Here is a 24,745-nt window from a genome sequence, read left to right on the forward strand (position 1 = left end):
TGGTCTTGGGCCTATATAAACCCAACCAATTGCTTTGTAAGAGATATCTTTTGGATACATGTTCATGCCCATACTTAGCAATCACTAAGAGTATTATCTCTCTCTCTCTCTCTTTTCTTCTAAGTGTGTTAGAGGGTTGCTGTGTTGAAGCTCTTGGCTCCTTCAAGGGACTAGAATGACTGCTTCATCTTCTAGTTGGAGGTTGTTTTATCTTGGAGTAATGGTGCAGAACACTCCTTGGCAGTAGGAGGCATCAATTACCTTAAAGGAAGCACCACAAGTGTGACTCAACCTCAAGCTTGTTCAAGTTGTTGCAGGTGTGGTTCTACATCAAATCCAAGCTTTGGTCTTCTCATTTCAGCCAAAGGTCAAGCCTAGTTTCTACTGCTTAATCTATTGTATTGCAATTCGTGTTATTTTAATTATTTGTAAGGAATTGTAATATAATTACCCAACAACCAGAATGAAGAAAAAGAGAAATAGAAGGGTAGTTTAAACTCTACAATTAAAAACCCTAACAAAAAATTAACAACGATAGAGAGAGAGAGATTCGTACTGCAAAGGTCTAGTACATTCTGCTGCTCGGTGTCAAGCTTTCATCGCTGTTGAGTCTTCTCAATGGGCAGACAAGTATAGAAGAAGAAGGAAGGGAAGAGAGTTGCAGGCGGTAGGAGCTAGTTTCCCTTCTGTTGCTCAGTATTAAGCTTTCACCTCCGCTGCGTCTTCTCAACAGTCGGACAAGTACAAAGGAAGAAGGAAAGGAAGAGAGTTGCAGGCGGTAGGAGCTAGTTTCCCTTCTACTGCTCGGTGTCAAGTTTCACAACGATCAGACGAGTACATACGAAGAAGAAAGGAAAGAAGAGTTGCAGGCAGTAGGAGGTCGAGCAATGGAGGAACGACTACCCCACTCCTACACATGATATTTTATCAGGCACAATTTCCATCAAAGTTGTTTCAAAAAACCAAAAAACAACTCATACTTTTTTCTTTAAACCTGTCTTTTGGCTCATAAGTTTTATTTCCATTTTAAGTAACTGTAAAAAACGAAACAAGTTTATCAAATACTTTTGAGGTGTTTTTCCGTTTCTTTTAATGAAAAACGGAAAAATGGAAAAAATTTGTTTATTGGAGTGTTATCAAACAGCTAGATAATTGATCGAATTAAAATCCTCTGCAGTACTCGGCAGGGCGGCAGTGCACATCCAACGGCACAACAGAGGCCATGTGTGCCATGTGAACTTTGCTGTGCCATCGGATGTGCACTGTCGCCCCACCGGTACTGCAGAGGATCCTGGTTGTGTCCTCCTAGCATTGTTCCTTAAACCGGCCTATTTCGGTCCAACCTTGCATAGTTGTACAGGACCGCAGGTTTTAAAGCCAGTCGAATAGCCGGTACAGTTCTTCATTCACTGTTACCAAACACAATGCAATCCACGCGGCTCCCTTTCCTCCTTCCCCGGGAAAATATATTTCGTGCCCAAATTTCTGGTCTACGATATCTCATACACTCCACTCATAACCAGCCAAAAAGGGCAAGGTCTCTGTCGTTCTCCCATAATAACTCTATAACCACGGTTGGATTGGAACAAATGTCATCGATTCTATTCCGATCCAATGGCATGGAGAGGCTTCACATGAGAGGATTTCAGCGAAAAAAGGAAAGGTCTCGTGTTCCAAACTCCTCTCCCTAAGCTCGGTTTCTTTTTTGTTTTTTTTCTGGTATGAAGTCGGATACTCGTATTCTCGTAACTTTAACGAAGAAGAGATCATTTGTTGAGAATTGAGATCTCTGCAACTACAACAATGGCTGCAGCAAATCCATACCTCTCGCATTCGTCGTATTCGTCTTCGTCTTCTAATTGTTACTCATCTTCGCCTTTTTATCGATGCCTGCTCTCTCGCTCGCCGTCAACCTTTCTCTCTTGTAAATCGTTGAGCTTTGGTTTCTGCGGGGAAACTCCAAGAATCCTCACCCTTCGTTCTCAAGCGCGGAATTTGGGCCCCGGAGCTTCTAACGGCGATGGATTTGGATCGAACCTGTCGATGAATCTCGGGGAAAACGATGCTTCGATTACGTCGTCCGTTTCCTCTTCTCCTGCTTCTACGGCCATCGATTTTCTTACTCTGTGCCATCGACTTAAGGCATGAAAGCACGGGATAGATAAAGATTGCTTTCTACATTAATTTGATTAGAATGCCTCAATTTTTTGTATTATGCCGCTCCTGCTCTTAATTTAGTCTTTCCTATTCGCTATTCCTTTGTAGTGTGAATTTGTATCGTAGGTTTACGATCGCCTGTTCTTTGCACTATGAACGAATTTGCTTTTTTGGCTTTGCGAATTGACTTTTGTGCGATGGGGAAAAAAGTGCTTTTATGGGAAATGCGGTTCAACCTCAGTTTGTTTTGTTTTTGACTGTTGTGGAACGTGGAGAACTTGAAAAAGTTGAAAAACATGAGAGGGAGAGGGTAGAGTAGAGGAACCAATAGCAGAAATAGACAAACCCTGACCATTTCCCCTGATCAGGACCATTATAGGGAGATGTAAGAGCAAGGTTGCTGATGTCTGCAGTTAGGTGATTGTTAGAGCCAGTATCAAGGAGCCAAGAAGAAGATAAGGAGCAAGAGGAAGATATAAGATTGTTACTGAGAAAAGCATGATTAAAGCGCTGTGGGCAATGTGAAGCTTGATGGCCGGCTTTATTGCAGATCTGACAAGGCATTAGATCAGGCACAAAGGAAGAAGATGATAAAGAGCCTTTGGGAAATGAACGGGGACGAGAACCAGAAGAGAAGCCCCGCTTATTGGAGAAATAAGTATTGGGAGTTTAGTCCCACATCGGCTACTAATTAGCCTACAGCCTCCCTTATACACCAGGGAGTCCCTCCACCTACAAGTTCGAACTTTTGGGATAAAAACTTTATATGGTATTTGAGCGGATTTCACCGTATCCACGTGTCCGCAGTACATATTGCCACACATGCGGGAGTGTTGGGAGTTAAGTCCCACATCGGCTACTAACTAGCCTACAGCCTCCCTTATACACTTGGGAGTCACTCCATCTAAAAGTTCGAACTTTTGGGATGCAAACTTTACACACAACATCTTGGATATATGGTAGTTGTTATAGCACCTGGAAATTTGGTCCTTTGGAAGCTTAGCTGTGATATGGCAACACATAAATGTACTGGCCAAATTCCTTCTCTCTTCTTTTTTTTGTTTTTTTTTTTGGGGGGGGGGGGGGTTAGGATGAGGTTTAAATTCTCAATCTAAATCACACATTCATTTCTTATAAGCATTAATTCGGCCATGTGTGGCCCTTTCAAATAAATCAACTTGTTGGTTACTTGCTGTCTATTATTATTAGTTTTATACGTCCAAGTGGATATTAGCTTTTGCAGAGGATTAATTTCAATTGCCAAGTCACCATTGATTAGAAAGTATAGACATCAGACTGTGAATTGGGATCCCACCTCCCAATCTCTTTAGCTTTGCTCGAAGTATTTGTTGAACATTTATGGATATTGTTAGCCACTCATTGCAGCCTATTTTATCCATTTTGGATATAACAATTCTTTGATTTCATGCTCTAGGAATGGTAATTGATCAGTGATAAAATGGGCTGTCCTCTTTGGTGAGGCTTCTGCTTTTTTTTTTTTGCCGTAAGGACTCCTGCTTACATCCTGCCAAAGGACCCAAAAAGAGGCAAAACCATCTGATGTTGGAGCATCATCAAATTGAGGGCAGGTCGTGGACAGATCAAATTTAATGTCTTGTAGTAAATTTGTTTTTTCTATTGGACGCAGTTTTGCACTTATTGACAGCTTTCTTCTCCTAGATTTTATCATAGAGCTGTCTGACGTTTTTTATTTAATGCACTGGGATGATTTGGTCCATTTACTGCTGTAAATGGTTCTTGCTGTAGCATCTGTGTATTTGCTATTAATATAGAAATCTGGTAATAAAATTTTGAAGATTCTGTTTTTCTGCTTCTTTTTCAGACAACAAAAAGAAAGGGTTGGATCAACCATGGGATAAAGGGCCCTGAGTCTATCGCTGATCACATGTACCGCATGGCATTGATGGCACTGATTACTGGAGACCTTCCTGGTGTTAACAGAGAAAGGTTCAATGGACTTATATTTTGAACAAAAGAATAAAGTAGTTCTAATATTCTTATTCTTCTCTATTTATTTTTCCTTCTATTCTTGTTATGTGAGTAAAAGATCATTTTTATCATCAATTCCCCTTGTTATCATCTTCACAATATGAGGGATGATTCAGAGTTCTCTATAATAGACTAGAAGGCCACTGAAGAATACATAGTCCTAATTAGCAAAGCTTAAATGGATTAGAGTCTGATGGTTCTTATGCAGTGGGAAATGAAAGTTGCACTTAAATTATCAAGAAGAGAAAAAGGGAAAAAAAAATTAATGGCATCAACTTTTGTTGTATGATGGATATTGCAATTAAGTTTCAATAACTCAGCTTACTGTGGCACAAAGGCCTAGCCAAATGAAGAGAGATTTTAGAGATGTTCTATGCCTTTCAATGTTTGTCAATGTATCATTGTACAAATTATAAATGTAATACATGATAAAAATTCTCTACTTAAATCACTGAGCATCTTAATTATTTTAGTAGTGCCAGATGACGTTTCAAATTAGAAAAGAAAAAGGGCCATAATCTGTTGCAAGTTCCACTTTCTCAAGGTCCTGGGATGGGTGGATTTGGATTGGTCCTAATTAGAAAATGAAATAAAATAAAATGAACCAATTTGAGCATATCTGAATGTGACAAAGTTTGTCCAAAATGTTCATTTATCTTTTATGAATGGTAATGGAGTTGTGCAGTTTTGAAAAAAGTTGATGTCTTGTACTCTCCTCTGGAACTGGAAACAAGGCTAGCTTCATGGTTTTCTAATGATAGTAATATGATGTATTTTCTAAATTAACTCTCTTCAGTTCAGAGTGTTAATGTATTTATTACCAGAATTGATATTTGGTTTTTGAGTAGGGATTATTTTATCATTTTTAAGGGTCCTTCTAGGCGTCACCATGCATGCCTATTGATGCGTAGCACTTGACTGGTTAGACCAGCATGACCGAGTTTGGAAACCCAAAGCTAGACGGAACCGGTCCAACCTGGGTTTTTGGTCCATTAAGGGTTGGAAATAGTTATTTAGTAGTTTATTTATTTTCAAGCCTTTTATTTGTTTTGAGTTGAATATGTAGGACATAGATATAGTTTGATTACAAGTCTGGTTCAGTTTCATATTCTAAATATGATTCTTTTGATTTTGTTTATTTAAACATGGTAATCCATTGATGGAGAACAGATTGGAAAATAGAATAATGAATTGGATTGCTCAATTTGAGTGTGTGGTTTGTGAATCTCTCTCCCTTGCGATTCTGAGATCCATCTCAGATTTACTCTCCTCCAATCGGCCTTCCACCAATTTGGTATCAGAGCCGAAAGCTATCCATCTGTTTCCTTCTCTTTCCCTATTCTACCATCCTCTTTTATTTTCATGCAGTAACCACCTCTTCTCACAGTATGCCCCTCTCCTCATTCTCGACTTCCACAGCAACCCTTGATGTAGAATAAGAAGGATTGATGAACTGGTTGAGAATTGGCACGTTATAAGCCACTAGATGAGGGCCTGATAGCTTGATCATGACATGGAGATGGATGATGGTGGTTGATGATGATGATAATTGAAGGAGATAGATAGTTTTGGCTGCTAGAGTCCCACTAGAACCCCACCAAGGAGATCCACCTTGGATATAATTGCTGAATCCACAGCCCACTTGAGTCCACAAGCTAAATCTCACAAGAGAGTTCTTTGTCTTCAAAATCTGGTGTTTCAGAGAACGGCCCATGGTTTCATTATAGATGGGAGGCATTAGAACCCTTTGGATACATCAAATTACATTAAATAGACTTTTGGATTTTCAACACCTAGAAACTAAAACCAAGACATAGACTTTGTGTCCTACTCTAGTTTATCCTCTACTTTCCATTCCTGCTTGATTACTCTTGAGAAATATCCTATTCCTAAGTCTGTTGCAGAGGTGTTATCTAGTTAGTCATGGTTGGAGGGCTGCTATGACTGAGGAACTGTTGGCTTTGGACGAAAATCAGATCATGGGATCTTGTTCCATTACCCTTTGGTAAATCAGCTATTGGTTGTCGATGGGTGTTTGTGGTGAAGGTGAATCCTGGTGGTTCTTTGGCTCGCTTGAAGGCTCACCTTGTGGCCAAGGGCTATGCCCAAGTGTATGGTGTTGATTATTTGGACACTTTTTTCTCCTATGGCTAAGCTTACTTCCGTTCGTATATTAATTTCTCTTGTTGCTACCCATCATTGGCCTCTGTTTCAGTTAGATGTTAAAAATGCATTCTTGCATGGAGATCTCCATTAGGAGCTTATATGGAGCAGCCTCTTGGGTTTGTTGTTCAATGGGAGTATGGTATGATGTATAAGCTCAAGAAGTCTTTGTATGGGCTGAAACAGTCGTCCCGAGCTTGGTTTGGTCGATTCACTGAAGTTGTTTTGGAATTTGGACCGACACATTGTAGTAGTGATCACTCTGTATTTTTCCGGCATTCTGATATAGGAAGAATATTTCTTACTGTACATGTGAATGATATTTTCATTACAGATGACTTTTCAGGAATTGAGAAGTTGAAGATGCATTTACAATAGAAGTTTCAAACTAAAGATTTGGGAAGATTGAAATACTTTCTGGGTGTAGAAGCGGATTCTAACAAAGGAAGTAGTAAACATCTAGCTGAGGTAAGGGATAAAACCTTAATCGATTCCTGGTGGTCTGGGATAAAGAGGTTCAGAGGCAGGATTGTTAGGATCCAAACCTCTAGATACTCCTATGGATTTTAATTTAAAGCTTACAGCTGATGGTGGTGATGTTCTTAATGATCTTGAGAAGTATCAGAAGCTTGTTGGGAAACTAAACTATTTGACTGTGACTCGACCTAAATTTGCCTTTCCTGTCAGTGTTGTGAGTCAGTTTCTATCTGCTCCTCGTACATCTCATTGGGATGCTGGTATATGTGTCTTGAGGCCCTCAAGAAGGCTTCTGGATGTGGTTTACTTTACTCGGATCATGGTCATGGACGAGTCGAGGCTTTTAAGATGCTGATTGGGCTAGATCTCATGTTGACAAAAGGTCAACTACTGATTATTGCACATTTGTAAGAGGGAATCTTTCGTCATGGAAAAGTAAGAAACAGACAGTTGTGGCTCGATCTAGTGCAGAGTCAAGAGTATCAAGCATGGCAAATAATTGTTGATTGAGCTTGGATTTATGGATGATTCTTCCATGCAACTATGGTGTGATAATCAAGCTGCTGTTCATATTACTTCAAATTCTGTGTTTCATGAAAGAACGAAACACATTGAAGTAGATTGTCACTTTGTTCGAGAGAAACTACAACAAGGACTCATTTCTCCTACTCATGTTCGTGCAGGAGAACAACTTGCCAATTTATTTACAAAGTCTTTGGGGAGTGCTAGATTGAATTATATTTTTAACAAGCTGGGCATGATTAATAGCTATGCTCCAGCTTGAGGAAGAGTGTTAGTAGGGACTGTTTAATGTCTCGGTTGTGTTCAGGGGTAGTTTATGTATTTTCAGTTTTCTTATTTCCTATTGTGTCTCTCATCATTATATATATTGAATGAATGGGGAGCTCACACACTGTGTGGAAAACTCCCAAGAGTTACATAAACACATTGATTCTCACTGTTCTTCTCTTTCTTCTTCTTCTTCTCTTCTCTTTTATTATTTACAGGAACTACAAGTCTATAACCAAGAAAGTGACCACTCTTAATGACTAGTAACTAATACCCAGGAGCACGAACAACCTCATAACTCCACCTAGGAAACTGAAAAGACACATAGTAAGTAGTAAATACTAGCCTAGGAAAATGAAAAGGCAGAACCACTAGGTTTAATTTACCCAGGCTAGCATAGGTGTCAACCTATGGGCTGGGCCTTTTAGGCCTCGTCCTGCTGGTCCTGCCGGCACAAATATGGCCTTGGGCTGGGCTGGCTGAATGCCTTGCATCAACCCTCCTTCCCTCCTGACATCCCCATCTTCCTTTTTCCCTCCCCCGCTGTGAATACATCCCCTCTAGGGTTCGATAATTGAAAAAAAGGGACTCTGTTGAAAAAACAAAGAAGTCAAATTACCAACAAAAAAAAAAACCGTGTTATAATCCTCTACCCCTCCCTTCGATTCTCAGTAACCCCTTCCCTTCGATTGCAACCCCCCTCCCTCTAGGGTTCTGCGAACCAAAAAAAGAGAGAGCAAGAGACCCAAAAAAAAGTTCCAGAGGTGGGAATCAGCTAGGCATACCTGATTTCCATGGATCCCTATACTCTGGCTTGGTTCATCGTCAGTAGTTGAAGCCATTGTTTATTTCGAACACCTTGTCACACTTATACTCCACCCATCGCAGTCCTCCCTGGTTGGTTTCATCACATCAACATCCTCTTTCAAAGTCGCCGTCTCCTAGTTGAAGTCGCAGTAGCAGTTGTAGACTTCTAGTCGTTGTTCAGGTTGAACTCATCAATGCTGATCTCCTTTGATTCTGCCACTTGTCTCCTTAGATTCTGCCATCTCCTTTTGCCAGTGGAAGAAGACGATTTCAACACATCTTCCACCCCCTGCCCCCTACGATAAGTTTCCCTTTTAAAACCCCATCTTTCCTATATTACCCCTCACATCCTACTTTTAAGTCTTACTCTTTTTTTCTTTTCCAGAATTACCCCTTCCCTCTATTCTTATTCTATTCTGTTCTTTTTTTCTTTAGCTTCCAAGTTTGCCCTCCCAACTATACATGACCCATTTCTTGTGTGTTTATAGTGAATTTTTAATATTATGGTATTGCCACTATTAGGAATTTCAGTTTAATTGTTGTTTTGCCATAAAGCCTTTGTTTTAAGTCTTCTCTTGCTGTATTGGGCCCATTGTGGTTCTGAATAGGGTTTCTGAACCCTGGGATCGCCACCAATTTACAGATCTATCCATATCTTAACCATGGTGGCCAATAGTGAGATTCTCCAACAACTTAACTCTATAAAGGTGAAACCGATGCAAAAATTGATACACTCACTACAACTGTCAATTACATTGAAACAATGATGGACTCAATGCAAGTTTCTATAGACCAACTGGTGGCTTCAGATAAAGGAAAGAGTCCAATGCAATATGGAGATTCTTCCAACTCCATCCCACAAGACAAGACCCATCTTATGGTATGCCACCACCATATGGAGTTGGTCGATATGATGATTAAGGAGCTGAAAGAGGAGCAAACTTGGACGTCCTCGATTTTATGGGTACAACTCAAAATAGTACCTTGACTGGATTCACAGTTTGGAGACATTTTTCAGATGGTACGAGTTGACTAAGGCCAAAAAAGTCTTATTTGCAAAGGCTAAGCTGAAGGGCACAACTCGAGTCTAGTGGATCAAGCAACAACAACAAAATCGGACCCAAGGCATTGAGTTAGTCACTACTTGGGCTGAGATGAGTGAAGCCATGAATTGGAGATTCTTACCTAACGATTACAAGCATATCGTGCACCTCAGGTTTGCATAGTTGAGACATGAAAGCTTGACAATTGGGGAGTATGTCGCCAGATTCTACTATTATGCTGCTTGATCTGATTTTGAGTGGGATGAAGAGGTATTGGTGGCAAAATTCCGCAATGGTTTGCACCCTCAAATCAGTGCTGTACTCACATCCATAATTCAAGATTTCGCAAAATATCGCCGATATATCGGCATATTTTGGAAATCTCGACACTACCGAGAGGAAATGGCCATGCGAAATGGAAAAGGTACATATTTCGGCGAAATTTCGTGATATTTCACTCATATATCGAAATATCACTAAAACTGTTACAATGACTTAAAAGCCTCACGTGACTCAAGCTTTAAAACTAGAATCTCGCAAGTCTCGGTCAAAATTTCGATTGAGACCTGCATAGACTCTCTTTGCTTCAGTTTTTTGGTGTCTTCCACTCTTTCAAGCCTCATCCAAGCCTTGTTCTTCATCATTTTCGACGGATTGTTGCCGGAAACACGTCAGAGCCTCATCCAAGCACATCCTCCAAGGATTTTCATTGTTTAAGGTAATTCTTTTTTCTCTAAAACTATTTTTTTTTTGAAAATAGTATGTTCAATACATGTTGGATGGTGATAATATTATTATATGTTAGACACCGGAGGCCGATCTACAACCTCACGGTGTCGAAATTTTTTTCTCTATGTATTTTATTTTTTTTAGTTTCTGATTTAAAAAATTGATTTTCCTACAACAAAAATAGGGAAAAATTAGGGGTAATATAAATTAGATGTTAGACACCAATGGCCGATCTACGGCTTCACGGTGTCGAAAATATTTGTGAGCTGTGATTTGTGAACTTGTGACTTTGTGTATTAACTATTGAAGTATTGAGTATTGAACTAATGACTTTATGCACTTATGAATTTTTGAGTTTAAAGTTTAAACTAAAGGCTACATTTTACTTTATTTTTTATTCATTACTTTGTTTAAATTTGTTATTATGTTTTTGAGTATTTATACAATGTGAATTTAACTATTTATACATTAGGGTCCGACCGTATATTGTCAATAAAGGGGGCAAACCCAAAACACCACTTTGAGTTCACTTTTTTGCAATATGAAAGTTTAAATGTGTTTATTTAGCTTAAATAAGGGTGCACATGAAGTATCACGCCTTAATATGGCCAAAAAACCCACCGAAATGGACTGCCAAAATATGGTAGGAAAAATACCATATTTCGGCGAAATTTCAGTATATTTCGGAAATCTCGACATGCCTTAAATGGTGAGACGAGACGAGGTCTTGAACCTTACTCGCATGCAGTCAACTGCCTACAATGGAGGATGATGTATAGGTGGCATATCAAGTAGAAGAAAGTCTGAAGCGGCCATAAACTCATAGGATTTTTATAGATACTTTTCCTAGGGGTAACAGTTCCATTCAACATCAGTGGTAGTCTTTTCCCTAGGAAAATTCATTCAACAAACCATAGGCTATTGGTTCATCTATGACATCTTCACGACCTAACCGACCATATTCTCCACCTCGGCATGGTTCCAACATACCTCTTGTGATGCTGAAGGCTGCCATTTAGTGTTTTACTTGCAAAGGATACAGACATATCAGTGCTCATTGTTCCAATTGTTTGGTAGCTTGTATAGATAAGGACTCTTTTATGCCTTATGTTCCAGAAGAGCACTTCGGTTTTAGGACAGTTGCTTTAGAGGCAGAGCATGAACCAAGTGAAGTCAACAACAATGATAGTGATATGGAGCAACACCCTTGTTATGTTCTTCATCTTGTTTTGACCACTCACAAGGTCACTGAGGATGATCAATTATGTAGTTTGGTGATCGATGAAGATAGTTGCTCTAATGTCATCTCTGAAGATGCTATTCCTAAGTTGTGAATGCAGATAGAGCCACATCCAACTCCTTACTAAGTTGCATTGGTGAACAACATTGATGTCAAGGTTACTGATCAGTGTGATCGGTGTTTGCTTACCTACTCTAATGGTGGATTCGTGGATACAGTAAAATGCGGCTTCCTCCCTTTGAAGGTGTGTCATATTCTTCTTGGTTGATCGTGGTTGTTTAATAAGAAAGCACAACATTGTGGGTATCCGAATACCTACTCTTTCAAGATTGACAACAAAACAATGAGTTTCTTCTCGCTAAAGATCTCCCCGACATTAAACTCAAGAAAGTTGTTGGATCGTTCCTCCTCCAGTGTGTTTACTCAATGGCCTCCTTTGTCCTTTTTCAAACTTGACGGAGTTGAGTTCTTTTTAGAGGAGAATTGATGCAGTAGCAGTAGGCAAGCCTTGGTGCAACAATTAAATTGCGCTATAGCAACCATCAAGTTGCGGGTTCAAAACATGGAAACTGCCTCTCTACGAAACGGGGTAATGTAGCTCTAAATAGGAGATGGATCCTATTAGAGGCCAAGCAACAGGATTTAAATAAAGCTGCTGGTTTGGCTGGCCAGAATTAGGGTTTTTAGGTTAAATCCTAGGGTTAGGTATGGGGGAATGGGGTAATGTATAACTGATTTTAATAGGCAGGCTGTGGGAAATCTATTAAAACAATTTGACACAGATTTAAATTAAAATTCAGATTCCAGAATTTTAGGGTTAGGGTTGGGTTTTAGGTTTTAGAATCTAGGTTGAAAACTAGGGTTTAGGAAGGGAATTTTGGGCTGGGTTTCTGGTCGAATTTTACTGGCAGTGGGGGGAAGGTTTGATCAGAATATTGGCCAATTCTGATAGTTAAAATAGTCTGGACAGAACTGAGACTATCCTAGGATTTTTGGGTTTTGTGGGAGATGAAGGGGAATTAGGGTTTAGCTATTGAAGATGGGGCAGCAGGCTAGGTCGAGTGGAGGGGTTATTGTAGTGATGCTGTGTCTGAAGTTTGAAGGGATGATAGGATATGGCTGGACAGAATTTAGAACACTAGGGTTTATGAAATTAAAACAGAAAATAAAGGGGGAATTGATTGGGGAAGGAGAATGAATGGAAAAACAGAATTAAAACTCAAACTCACAGCAGGAATCCACCGGCAGCAGCTTGACAATTGAAGGAACCTCCCGATCGTCTCGATGCAAGGAGTCGCAGGAATCCACCCACTCTATCCACCTTGAAATCCACAAGGATATCACTCACAAGGGAGCAGGAACAGCAGCAGCAACAGCCGGCAGCAGCAAACAGATTTTTTTTTCAAATTTCAATGTGGGGGAACCCTCCACAATTTACTTATTTATAGTATGGCTTTATGCCAAGTCCTAATACAAATTAAAATCTTTTTCTTCACAAAATCGTGGAAGGGAGAGATTTAAATCTAACTGAACTAATTAAAACAGTAAATTGACTAAGATACCCCTATTAACTCAAATTAAAAGAATCTAACTTAAAATAACTAATTTAAAAGAAGATTCCATACTAGCCAATAGGATTTAAGGACCTATTAACCAATAGGAACACTTCACTTAAATTAGACCAATTGAACCAATTGGGTGCAACCAATTCTAAACTGGTTCAATCTAAAAACAGGAAAAAAAACTAAGTATGGAAAATAATAATCCTAATCTATGGCTCCCTAATCAAGCCCTAAGTTCAGGGCTTCTTCTTCTTCTTCTTCCTACTTGGAGCTTCATCAACTCTCCCCGTCTTGAAAGCATTCATCCCCGATGAATGGCTGGAGATCACAGAATGGTCTTCTAAATCAGGATCAAGTTTCTTGAGTTCATCTTCAGTGGATGGTTCAAGCTTGTATGTGGACAGCAGCTCTTTGACGGATGAAGAAGGCTGGAATTCTGGCTGGGCAGCAGCCTCTTGAAGGATCACATGAACACCTCTAGGATCATTACCTTCGTCTTCAAGATAAGCAGCCACATCATCATCATAATCAGGAGGAAGTGCATGGAAATGAATTTCACCCTGGTCTTCACCTTCACCTTGAACTCCTTCCTTTTCAGCTACGTTGACAGACTTCTTCTTGTGTGGGCAGTCCCTAGCAATATGTCCCTTGTCTTGATAATAATAACAAGTGAAAGGGTCATTTCGGCCCATAGGAGCTTTGCCCTTATCATCCACACGTGGGGGAACAGCAGGGCGAGAGGTGCTGCCTATAGAGGAACCTTGTTTTGAGGTGCTAGTGTTGATGTAGGCCGGCTTGGAAGTAGAACCCGGCTGTTTACTTGAAGCTAATAGCTCCTCTACTTTCAAGGCCTTCTCAAAACAATCTCGAACGTCTACAACGTCAACCACCTCAATTAGCCTGTTGATCTCACTTGACAGACCCAACCTAAACCGGGAAAGCATTTGGATGCCCTCCTCCCTAATGCCAATGCGAGAAGAAAGAGCATCGAATTTCCTCATGTACTCAGTCACAATCATGGTTCTTTGGCGGAGGGAGTTGAATTGATCCTGTAGCTGAGACCTGAAATGCCTTGGCAAGTATTGCTTACTCAGGTCGTATTTCATGTCTTCCCAAGTGCGGGGTGTAGTACCATTAAAGTCCATTTCTCTTTCAGTAGTTCTCCACCACTCACGTGCTGGTCCGACAAGTTTAGCACGGACTAACTTCATTTTCCTCTCTTCAGACAGGTCATACCAGTCAAAATAATCTTCTATTGCAGCAAGCCAGTCATAAAATACCTGGGGGTCAGGGTGACCATCGAATTCTTTCAACTCAAGCTTCACCTTTTGGTTGTCTGTATAGTGTCGATTAGTGCCCTGGTCTCCAGTGAAGTAGGACCTCATATACTCCTCAAAAGTAGGCTGGCGACCTCTGTCTCTGTCCCGGTCTTCTCTATCTCTGTCTCTGTAGCCTCGGTGGTGATCTCTGTGTTCCCGAGAAGGCTCACGGCATTTCTAGGTCTGTCCCGACGATCTCTATAATAATCTCTACCATCCCTGTCAACTCGGTCAGCTCTGAATCTGTCCCTGTGACCTATGTATCCATCTCTATAGCCCCTGTAGTCATCTGTGGGGCTCCCATCTCTGTCAGGCAGCCTTTGTACCACTGAATGGAGTTGGTACCTGTCTTCTTCTATGGGTACATTGCTGTCCCCATTAAGTGCAAGTTGTCTATGCTCAATTACTTGCAGCCTGTCAGCAATAGCTCTCTGTTCAGCTCTAAAATCTTCAACCAAAGTCTTCTGGTCAGCAGTAAATTTCTGAAACATCTCTAACATTGCTGCCAAAGGATCGAGTGGGTGTGGCAGCACTGGATTGCCATGTTCAGCCATGGCTCTGATACCAATTTAATGTAGCTCTAAATACGAGATGGATCCTATTAGAGGCCAAGCAACAGGATCTAAATAAAGCTGCTGGTTTGGCTGGCCAGAATTAGGGTTTTTAGGTTAAATCCTAGGGTTAGGTATGGGGGAATGGGGTAATGTATATCTGATTTTAATAGGCTGGCTGTGGGAAGGCTATTAAAACAGATTTGACACAGATTTAAATTAAAATTCAGATTCCAGAATTTTAGGGTTAGGGTTGGGTTTTAGGTTTCAGAATCTAGGTTGAAAACTAGGGTTTAGGAAGGGAATTTTGGGCTGGGTTTCTGGTCGAATTTTACTGGCAGTGGGGGGAAGGTTTGATCAGAATATTGGCCAATTCTGATAGTTAAAATAGTCTGGACAGAACTGAGACTATCTTAGGATTTTTGGGTTTTGTGGGAGATGAAGGGGAATTAGAGTTTAGCTATTGAAGATGGGGCAGCAGGCTAGGTCGAGTGGAGGGGTTAATGTAGTGATGCTGTGTCTGAAGTTTGAAGGGATTTGGATGATAGGATATGGCTGGACAGAATTTAGAACACTAGGGTTTATGAAATTAAAACAGAAAATAAAGGGGGAATTGATTGGGGAAGGAGAATGAATGGAAAAACAGAATTAAAACTCAAACTCACAGCAGGAATCCACCGGCAGTAGCTTGGCAATTGAAGGAACCTCCCGATTGTCTCGGTGCAAGGAGTCGCAGGAATCCACCCACCCTATCCACCTTGAAATCCACAAGGATATCATTCACAAGGGAGCAGGAACAGCAGCAGCAACAGCCGGCAGCAGCAAACAGATTTTTTTTTCAAATTTCAATGTGGGGGAACCCTCCACGATTTACTTATTTATAATATGGCTTTATGCCAAGTCCTAATACAAATTAAAATCTTTTTCTTCACAAAATCGTGGAAGGGAGAGATTTAAATCTAACTGAACTAATTAAAACAGTAAATTGACTAAGATACCCCTATTAACTCAAATTAAAAGAATCTAACTTAAAACAACTAATTTAAAAGAAGATTTCATACTAGCCAATAGGATTTAAGGACCTATTAACCAATAGGAACACTTCACTTAAATTAGACCAATTGAATCAATTGGGTGCAACCAATTCTAAACCGGTTCAATCTAAAAACAGGAAAAAACTAAGTATGGAAAATAATAATCCTAATCTATGGCTCCCTAATCAAGCCCTAAGTTTAGGGCTTCTTCTTCTTCTTCTTCCTACTTGGAGCTGCATCACGGGGGTAAAGCTGCATACATTTACCCCTCCGAGACTCTGCAGTAGCAGGAGCCTTGTGCACTAGGCTTCTTAGAATTGATGCAGTAGCACTTTACTGGTTGGACCAGCATGATCAAGTTTGTAGTTATTTAGTACTTTATTTATTCTTAAGTCTTTTATTTGTTTTGAGTTGAATACGTAGGACATAGATATAGTTTGAATACAAACCAGTTTTAGTTTCATATTCCAAACAGGTCTCTTTTGATTTTTTGTTTTTTTAAGCGTTGTAAATCCATTGATGGAGAACAGTGAATTGGATTGCTCAATGTGAGTGTGTGGTTTGTGAATCTCTCTCTCCCTTGTGATTCTGAGATCCATCTCAGATTTTCCCCTCCAACTGGCCCTCCACCGAACAGGGAAGAAAAGGGAAGGAGAGGCCAGAGGGACTGGTTTTTTTTCCTTATAATCTCTTGTTTTGTGCAGTTAAAAATGTTTGTACTTCTTATGCTGTCAATTTCTTGATAAAAATGTATAACATTAATTGGTCAAAAGACAATGCTGGGTTGTATAAGAGCTTGGCAAACTGGTTGCTAGTTCAAATGTTCTCTTTACTATTATTTTCTCAAGGCACAACACATGTATTTACAGTTTTACACAGTCAATTCATACATTGCTGTAATAAATGTAACTTATCAATTTCTTGATCAATTCATACTTTAGCTTATTTGAGGATCAAAGTGATTATTTTAGGTATCTGGGATCAATCATATGTAAAGAAGGTGATATAGAGAATGATGTTTCACAGAGAATTAAAATAGGATGGATGAAGTGGAGAGGTGCATCTGAAGTGTTGTGTGATCAACAGATTCCTTTAAAGCTTAAAGGAAAATTTTTTAGGAGAGTCATATGTTCGGCTATGATGTATGGTGCGGAATGTTGGGCAGTTAAGAAGCGTCACATAGATAAGCTAAGTGTAGTGGAGGTTGTTGAGATGGATGTGTGGCAAAGCTAGGAAGGATAAAACAAGGAATAACCATATTAGAGCTGATTTGGGAGTAGCTCTGATTCAACATAAGCTTACAAGAAAGTCATATGAGGTATCATGGCCATGTTCAACGGAGGTCTTGGGATGCTCCAGTTCGGAGGAGCAACTAGATTCAGATTGAATGTACTAAAAAAGCTAGGGGCAAGCCTAAAATGACCTTAGGAGAAGTGGTGAGGTAAGACATACATAGCTTAGGTCTTGTTTCAAGTATGGTCTCGAACAGAGGTGATTGGAGGGCTAGGATTCATGTAGCCGACCCCATTTAGTTGGGATAAGGTTGTTTGTTTGTTTGTTTGAAATAAATTTTACATTTTCTTTGTTTCCACTTTAAACTTTACTCAAAAGGAAAGAAAGTCTGGCTAATTATTTTAATGTTAAGTTTTCTTTGTGTGAGGATAATTTTGTTCAGTCCTGTATTCTGTTGCAGCTAGTTTTGGATTTTCAATATTTTCTTCTCCAAAGGATTTTATTTTTTTCTTGTTTGAATGGGAACAGGTGTATCAAAATAGCGATTGTGCATGATATTGCAGAAGGTAACCTGAAATAGTGGAATTTTTTTTGCCTTTTGGTTGGTACTTTTTTATGTAGTCATGCTTTTCGGTTGATGTTCAAATATCTGTCTTTTCTTTATAGTTTTTCAACATGTTTTTTGGATGGATTTCCATCGATTCTGATCACCAAAACTGACATAAATTGATCTGCATGAATAATAGCTTTTATTGGACTCATTTTCTTCCACTTATTTTTCAGTTCCTTGTTTGAGGAATTTTTTTGCGGGGTGGGGTGGGGGTACATATATCCGCTATGAAGAACTCCTAGGGTTTAGACCTGCATGTTAACTTTCTAAATGCCTGACAAGATTGAAAATGGTGAAGGATTTAGCAGATTGTCAGATGTTGAGAAGCCTGGAAGACAATTGACTGAAAGCAACTTCATTGTGATGTGTTGTGAGGTAGGCCAAGTAAGATTTAGAGAAAACAACCACCACAGGACAGAAACACTCCAATTCAAGCTTAAGAAACAAAAACGACAGAATATTGGAAGTTAAGAAATGCCTCTGGAGCCCTAGAAGAGACCCTAGTTTCTGCTGAAGCTGCCTGCGACTACCATACTGCCTGTTACAACCTTCGTCGTAGGAGCCCTTCAACTTGCAGAGGTCGAACTCGAACCCGGCAACACCGAAATCACTGTCCTATGAGTTTTCAGGCTACCGGAGCTCCTAGCAGTTTCTCATCTGGTCACACTGACCTACCAATGGTCCATCATCCTGCTGTAAACTCGGGTCACAACCGATTTGCAGCCTTGGCCTCTGACAAAGTCGATCCTGAAGATCTCAACACTGTCCCCAAGGATACCCCTGCAGCCGATCTTGAAAAGGAGTCCTCTGCAATGAGATCGCCTTCTCTGGCGAACGATCTCCCCCTGCCCCAACAGTCTGAGTCTCCTCTGCAATCTGGGAACCCTTCCCCTCTCCTTGATGTCTCTCCTCCCAACAACCACCCTCTGTCGTTTTCTCCCAGGCCTATGCCTTTGAACCTAGGGATTACCCCCTTCCTCAAAGGGCAAGTCAAATCCTTTTTAGTCCCTCGATCCCTTATTGCTCCCCTTGGGGTGGGCCCTCTTGTGGTCCCTACTCCCCCTTTGGCCATTCTCTCTCAGGCCCTGCCCATCACCCGCTTACCTTTGGTTGATCCTGCCGGTCTTAATGGGCCAGCCCTTCTACCCTTTCGACCCATTGCTCTAACCCATCCATCCCAGCTAACCCCCGTTTGGACCTAAACTCCAACATTGGGTTTACTCCCTCTACGCCCCAGTCTATTACCCCACTGTCCCTTCGAGTTTTTCGCCGCCGTCACCCTAGCTCCCCTCCTTTTCCTAAGAATCGTCCCTACATTGCCTATTCCTTGCCCTGCTCAGAGAGGACTTTGCTTCTAAGCTCGGATATCAGAGGTCATGCCCTCTATCGTGAGCCAATGGATCCTGAATAGTTTCCTTCGCAGTGGATGGCTTTGGTTGCTTTTAGCTCAGGCATCTCCCCTCTTTTAGTGCGCTGTTTATTGTCAGGGCTCTTCCCCTTTTTTGTAAGTCCTTGCCCTGATTAGGCAGGGCTTTGTTTTTGGCTCGTGCTTGTATTTCCCCCCTCCTTTCTTTCCTTTTGGTTAATGAATTTTTTATTCATCCAAAAAGAAAAAAAGAAATCTCAGAATCTATCGATCGGATGGGGATGAAATCGACTTCTCAATATGGTGTTCAATCCCTCCAAATATCAAGCTGATCCAACAGTTGAATCTGCTAGAACAGTAGATAAGAGAACATAGAAACTCTACTAAAACCAGGTTTAGTAACTTCTAAGACCAGTGATATCTCACAATCCGTGAGTCAGATAACCCTCAGATTCTAGTCGAAGGTAAAGAGCAATGTTCCAGGTTTTGGTTTCAAGCTTGGTCGAAACCAGGCTCGGTACCAAATATTTCGCAAAACCCCAAAATTTCTGTCAAAACCTTCTTGAAACCAGGAAAGTTTCAGTGGATGGTTTTGAAGCCCAAATATCCAAATTAGGTTCCGAAACAAACCCTAATTTAGGCATTCTAAACATAATGGAAACCTTAGATTGTAAAAAAATAAGAACATACCCAAAATGGTAGTTTGACTTTGGACCCTAGGTGTAGTATGCATTGTACGTTGCTGTATACATTCTCTAATTTGGATTATTCCACACAAAATTTAGTACTATAACACACATAATTCCATTAAAAAAAACTAAAATATGCATTAGGAATAAATAAAAATAAAATTATAAACCATTTCATAATTATCAAATGTTATACATGGTTCATTAAAAAAGAGTCAAAGATATGGGGATTGAAGAATAATTCTAGATTCCTACTACCACATCGAGTTCTGGGTAGTATCAAAACAACTGGCAGAATGTTGTTGCTGCAAGTTATCCTCCGACTGTATTACAAATGCTGGTCATGTTGGGTGAAATGATATCGGAAGAAACGCTCGAAGTCCTCCTCAACAACCTTATAAATGGCATCATCGACATACTAGAGGTATCCTAACCTACGGTATAGATCCACAAATGCAGCAAATCATTGCTTTCGATGCATTTGACTATTGTCCAACAACTTGTTCCATGCTTGTATGAGAGTGATTTGGCCAAAAATCACAAAAAACCAAGTCTCAACAAACCTTAGAGTTGAAACCAGCGAAACCAACAGAATGGGTCGAAATGAGTTGACCCATTTCATTCGCAACTATACATTTTATATAAAGTGAAATGATATCGAAACCTCGCGTCGTTGAAATTTTGCTGAAGCAACGAAATTTTGACCGAAATCTTGCACTTTTTACATATCTAATGGAGTTTCATTTTGACATCTTGCGAAACCGAAATATCTCATGAGATTTCCTGAAATTTTGGCAAAACCTTGAACATTGGTAGGGAGGACAGAGAAGCAGATAATATAAAAAATATAAGCCAACCCGATGGCTGGATTGGCTGGACTGAATATACCAAAACCCTGCAACCAGAATAGGTTAGTGCAGCACAATAAACTGAGAACCAAAGATAAACACCTGCAGAACAGTGAGCAAAGATGGTAGAATAGTAAATAAAATAGAAGGGAATGGAGGGGATAAAGAGTAAGAAGCAGACTCAAGTAAGGAATGAATACAACCCAAAACAAAAATGAGAACTTGAAAGAAGACTGAGCCACAAGATGTAGAACTCCTCAAACTTGAGTCCTCAGTCCTTCTAACAGTGAAGGAATCCCCACAGTTGAATCAGAAATTAAAGAAGAAGAATAAGGAGAGTAAGAACTAAGAAGGGAAAGAGAAGGGGACATGGTTTGGTTTCACCACCAAGCCCTAGGTTAGGCTTCTCCACCCACTATTCCAAGGATTCACCACCTCGGTTGCTACTACTTCATCATAGGAGCTGTTTCATTGAAGAATCACTTTTTTTGCCAAAATTATGGGAGGGGTCTCCCTTCATGTATTTATTTACTTGAATAGAAGTATTACAAAAATAGAAACCTTGGCTACCAAGTAACAGAGTAAGAAGAGGAAAGAGAGGGGGATAATGGTCTGGTTTCACCACCAAGACCTAGGTTAGGCTTCTCCACCCACTATTCCAAGGATTCACCACCTCGGTTGCTGCTACTTCATCATAGGAGCGGTTGTTTCATTGAAGAAGAATCATTTTTTTTGCCAAAATTGTGGGAGGGGTCTCCCTTCTTCATGTATTTATTTACTTGAATAGAAGTATTACAAAAATAGAAACCTTGGCTACCAAGTAGCTTACAATCAAATAAAATAGAAAACCTTGCCTACCAAGTAACCTACAATAAAAAATAGAAACTTCTAGTGACTAAAACCAAGGAGGAAAAGAATAACATTGAAAATAGAAACTAATAGAGTAGACATTCCCAACATGGGACCACAAGATATGTTGTGCAGCAAATCCACCAACTGTGGCCCATTAGGAGACAGAATATGTGATGTAGAGCTGAAGCACTACATCCGCAAGAATAAGAAGAAGGACAAGAAGTAGTCCTAGTGTTGGACTAGTGGGGATGCTTGTGTAGTAGACTCCCATACTTGTTTTTTCCCATAGTTTTTATTTTGTGTTTTAAATTGAATCGGTTCAACCAACTGGTTCAAGGGTACCTGTTCCTGCATCAACCTGCAAGATGTGATGCCGCCATCACCCAGGCTCTCCTCTCCTCCGCCTCTACCCTCTCCTTTGCCTCCATCCCCTTCCCTACCTTCATCTCCTTTCCCTGCTGCCCCTCCTCCTTCCCAGTGGAGTGCCCTCTTTAGTCATGCCCTTGCTCCGTTGCGAGATGGTCTTCCCCTTCATTTCATTGCTCCCTCCATTGTTGGGAGCTCGGAAATAATCCACTACCCCTCTGGTTTATTACATGATGAAGCCAAACTTTGGGAAAATTGCTTGGTTGGCCATTTCATTGGTTCCAGATCTTCATTTCATATTGTCAAAATTTCCCTATCTAAACAGTGGAGGGTTCAAGGGAACATTGAGGTCTTCCTCCTGGACACTAATTTATTTATCTTCAAATTCTCAGACGATGCAGACAAGCTCCGAACTCTTGAAAGTGGTCTGTGGCAGGTAGGGAAGAAGCCCATTTTCCTCTGTCAATGGCATCGCCATCTCCAGCTCTGACAAGTTGATTTGTCCTCTATGCCCCTTTGGATCTCCCTCCTTGGTCTTCCCCTTCATTTCTGGTGTACTGAGGGGCTTAGTATTGTTGGGTCGGTAGTGGGAACTCCTCTTTACACTTATGCCAGAACTATGAGGAAGGATCGTCTTTCGTATGCTCAGATTTGTGTCGAAGTTTCTGCTGAAGAACCTCTGCCCTCCTCCATCACTGTGCATGATGGCGACACATACTCCTTTGAGCAAGATATCGTTTATGATTGGAGCCCTCTCCATTGCTCGGTTTGTAAGCTGTTCGGTCATGACTCCATCTTTTGCTCTCCAAAGACTACTTCTGCAAACATGGAAGAGCTTTCAGTAGCTACGATTGAGAATCCGATTTGCCCTTGTGCTCCCAATCTTCTTCCTGAGAACTCTTCCTTTGGCTGAGAAAGATCTAAAATCAGGCGCCAACGTTGGCTTTGGAGAAGAGAACTTCCGGCTTCTAGGTCTCCGATTGACCACACCGCAGGTCGCCAGGACCTACCGACGGTCCCTAGCCCTTCTTTACCTAACGGTAGCAACCGGTTTGCAACCCTGCACTCTGACGATCCTGAAGATCTCAGCACTATCTCCAAGGATTCCTCTGGTGCTGTTATAGTGAGATGTCATTCTCCCTTGAGCTCCTAAGCAGTCGACCCTGGCAGATCTACCTCTGTATCCCGCTCTCCTTTGACTTTGTGGTCAGACTGTTCTATCCCCAAAAGGGACGAAAATCTTAATGCCACTTTAGCTGTCTGTCATACCCTGACCCGATTAGTAAGGGCATGGTGTGACTGGATGCCAACTGACATCCAACCAACCTCCAGGATCGTAAGTACAGTACTCCCATTCACAGAATCAACACAATACAGTAATCAAAACACAGCGGAAGAGAACAAATAATAATAACAATAGTAATAAGAGGAAACTAAGTGATGACTTAATATATTGAGAAACTTGCATTTACACTGTCCAGTTCATCAAAAGTAAATACAAGCTCAAAAATGTAAATAAGCTACTATATGCTTATTTATAACAAAAATATAATATAAACATAAAAGATACATAACCTAGTCCGTTAGGCCACATCACAGAAATGCGCACGCATCGCACACGCATGAAACATCATATACTTCAAACTCCTGCACTGCACGAGCATCATCAATGTGGAAGTCCAAAGCAACATCAAATCCAACTCCTGGTTCCTCACAAAATTTACGCAGGGATGAGCTCCACTGAGCCTAGCGAGGGAAAACATGTAAACAGATGCAAATAGTCCATGATGCATGACTTAAGTCTAAGCATGTAACTAGCAATAGATCTAAGTCTCATGAGGTTTAAATGTTACTATAACAGGTATGATATCCTCAGTTTCGGGATTACACATCGGACCCTATGAATACCACTCTGCTACGCTGGAGACCCGCTAGTTCTGGAATTACGCATCAGACCCCAGGAAACCCCTAATGTTAACCCTACTGTTTATCCCATTCCGGAAATACTCTTCGGACCTAGGGCAGTGAATGGCATTCCAGAATCATCCCTTCAGACGTACCACGGGTTATCCAATACCTCACCCCTGTTGGTAAGGGTCGTAGCATTGGGTTTATGATAACCTAACCATATGCATTTCTAACATGAATGCCATATGATTCAGGAGTAGATAGTAAAGTAAATCAATTCCAACATCATCTCTCAAGCACATCATTGAGCAATATGAAATGTAACACTACAACATGCAAACATCTAATTCCAAAGAAAAACTATAATCATACATGAATATATCCTCTAATATGATGAATGAACAGGTGCAGCAAGCATAAACAGAAAAGAAGAAAATAAATACTCTCAAAATAAGGTCAATTCCACTCACCTTGAGTTGGAGAGTGAGCCAAATTAAGGTAGATCCAACTCACAATATACCTCACCAACATAAGTTTTACAGCCTAATATAGATAGTATATAACATGGATTAGCTTAAGGAATAAACCCATACTAAAGCCCTAAACATTTAGGACCAAAACAGAGGCAGCAGGGGAGGATCGGATGGAGGCTGTCCCCTGGGACCGGTTGACCGGTTGGAGGGCTGCACCTCCATCCGGTGGCTGAAACAGTATGGTGGTTTGGGTTGATCCTTCATGGATCTTAACATGCATGGAACCCAAAACCCAAATTGGCTTAGGGAGAATAAAAGAAAACATAAATTGGTTAAGTCCATTCAATTGCATGATGGATTGGAGAAGGCTTGACACCAAAACCTAAATTTCCAAATTTGGGATGCTTGAGTTGTAAACTCAGCAGAGAATCAGAGAAGAAGGAGGAGGATTAGGTCAGGTTCAAAGAAATTAGAGCCCACCTGAAGGAGATTAACAAGGAGGGAGTGATAGCAAGCCAA

The 24,745-nt window shown here is 40.6% G+C and overlaps 1 protein-coding gene across 1 annotated transcript in view; it reads left to right on the forward strand.

Annotated features, from left to right (window-relative positions):
- Positions 1 to 1,756: 1,756 nt before the first annotated feature.
- The window catches only part of LOC122665371 (5'-deoxynucleotidase HDDC2-like), a 44,747-nt gene continuing 21,758 nt past the window's right edge, over positions 1,757 to 24,745 (forward strand). Inside the window, exons 1-3 of the mRNA XM_043861505.1 lie at positions 1,757 to 2,142; positions 4,001 to 4,125; positions 17,643 to 17,680. Coding sequence (XP_043717440.1) covers positions 1,804 to 2,142; positions 4,001 to 4,125; positions 17,643 to 17,680 — 502 coding nt within the window. The 5' untranslated portion in view covers positions 1,757 to 1,803. The remainder of the gene's footprint in view (positions 2,143 to 4,000; positions 4,126 to 17,642; positions 17,681 to 24,745) is intronic.

The sequence above is a fragment of the Telopea speciosissima genome, chromosome 6 (genome assembly GCF_018873765.1).
Source record: "Telopea speciosissima isolate NSW1024214 ecotype Mountain lineage chromosome 6, Tspe_v1, whole genome shotgun sequence".
Taxonomy (NCBI): domain Eukaryota; kingdom Viridiplantae; phylum Streptophyta; class Magnoliopsida; order Proteales; family Proteaceae; genus Telopea; species Telopea speciosissima.